Raw genomic sequence first — 861 nt, forward strand, 5'->3', positions numbered from 1 at the left:
GTGGGGTGGGTCCTCCCCCAGCCGCTGTTCCCTGTCTTCTTACTGTTTGCCTGGAAGCAGCTTTGTGTGCAGCCACCTTTTTGTGACAGCGGGACTGGTGTCCATTGCTGTCAGTGTGTACGTTGAGCCTATTTCTTGGTCCCAGAGCAGCCCCTTGGCTCTGGGTACCTGTAAACCTCAACACAGCTGCTGCTTGGCCGTGCCGTGGACCGCCTGGTCCAGGCTGGCAGAAGCTGTGCCGCTGCTCGGCTGGGCTCTCAGCACTGGTGTCTCACACAGCACCTGAAGAAGAGCCGGCAGATCGAGGCAGAGATGATGTATGGCAGCACCCCACGGACACCCATCAAGCGGCGGGTGCTGGGCCCACACACCCCCGGCAAAATGCGGAAGGTAAAGCTGTGTGTGCAGCACCATGGACGCGCTGGGCCCCGCGGGGTTGCCACAGCCCTGCCTGGACTTGGGCTGCCCTCGGTCCTGTGCAGAGATGTGGTGGGGTTTGGGAAGCTGAGGAAGGGCCCAGGCTGTGGGCACCTCTGTTCTCCCTGGGGACAAGTGACCTGTTGTGCTCCGGAGGCTCTGCACAGCTGGGACTTTCTCCTTGGCTTCCCTGGCATGGCGCAGCCACCACTTCCTCCCTGTGTGATACAGGCTCTGCTTTCCCCTCAGCTCAACGGCAATTCCATCTCCAGCACGACACCCAACAGCACCGTACGCTCAGCTTTCGGGGGAGCCATCTACCACTCGCCAACGTCTAAGCTGCCGCCTTCCGGAGGGAAGGTAAGGACCTGCCCCAGGAGGAGATGGGCGAGCTGTGCTTCACTGCTCCTCTGCTCAGCTCCTGCAACAGCCCCTGTTTGTCTG

At 61.6% G+C, this 861-nt stretch overlaps 1 protein-coding gene across 1 annotated transcript in view; it reads left to right on the top strand.

The window, feature by feature from the left end:
• The window catches only part of PRC1 (protein regulator of cytokinesis 1), a gene marked incomplete at its 5' end in the record, with an annotated part of 5,207 nt that overhangs the window by 2,824 nt on the left and 1,522 nt on the right, over positions 1-861 (top strand). Inside the window, 2 exons of the mRNA XM_010020104.1 lie at positions 280-390; positions 667-777. Coding sequence (XP_010018406.1) covers positions 280-390; positions 667-777 — 222 coding nt within the window. The remainder of the gene's footprint in view (positions 1-279; positions 391-666; positions 778-861) is intronic.

The sequence above is a fragment of the Nestor notabilis genome, unplaced genomic scaffold (assembly GCF_000696875.1).
Source record: "Nestor notabilis isolate BGI_N333 unplaced genomic scaffold, ASM69687v1 scaffold21168, whole genome shotgun sequence".
Lineage (NCBI taxonomy): Eukaryota > Metazoa > Chordata > Aves > Psittaciformes > Psittacidae > Nestor > Nestor notabilis.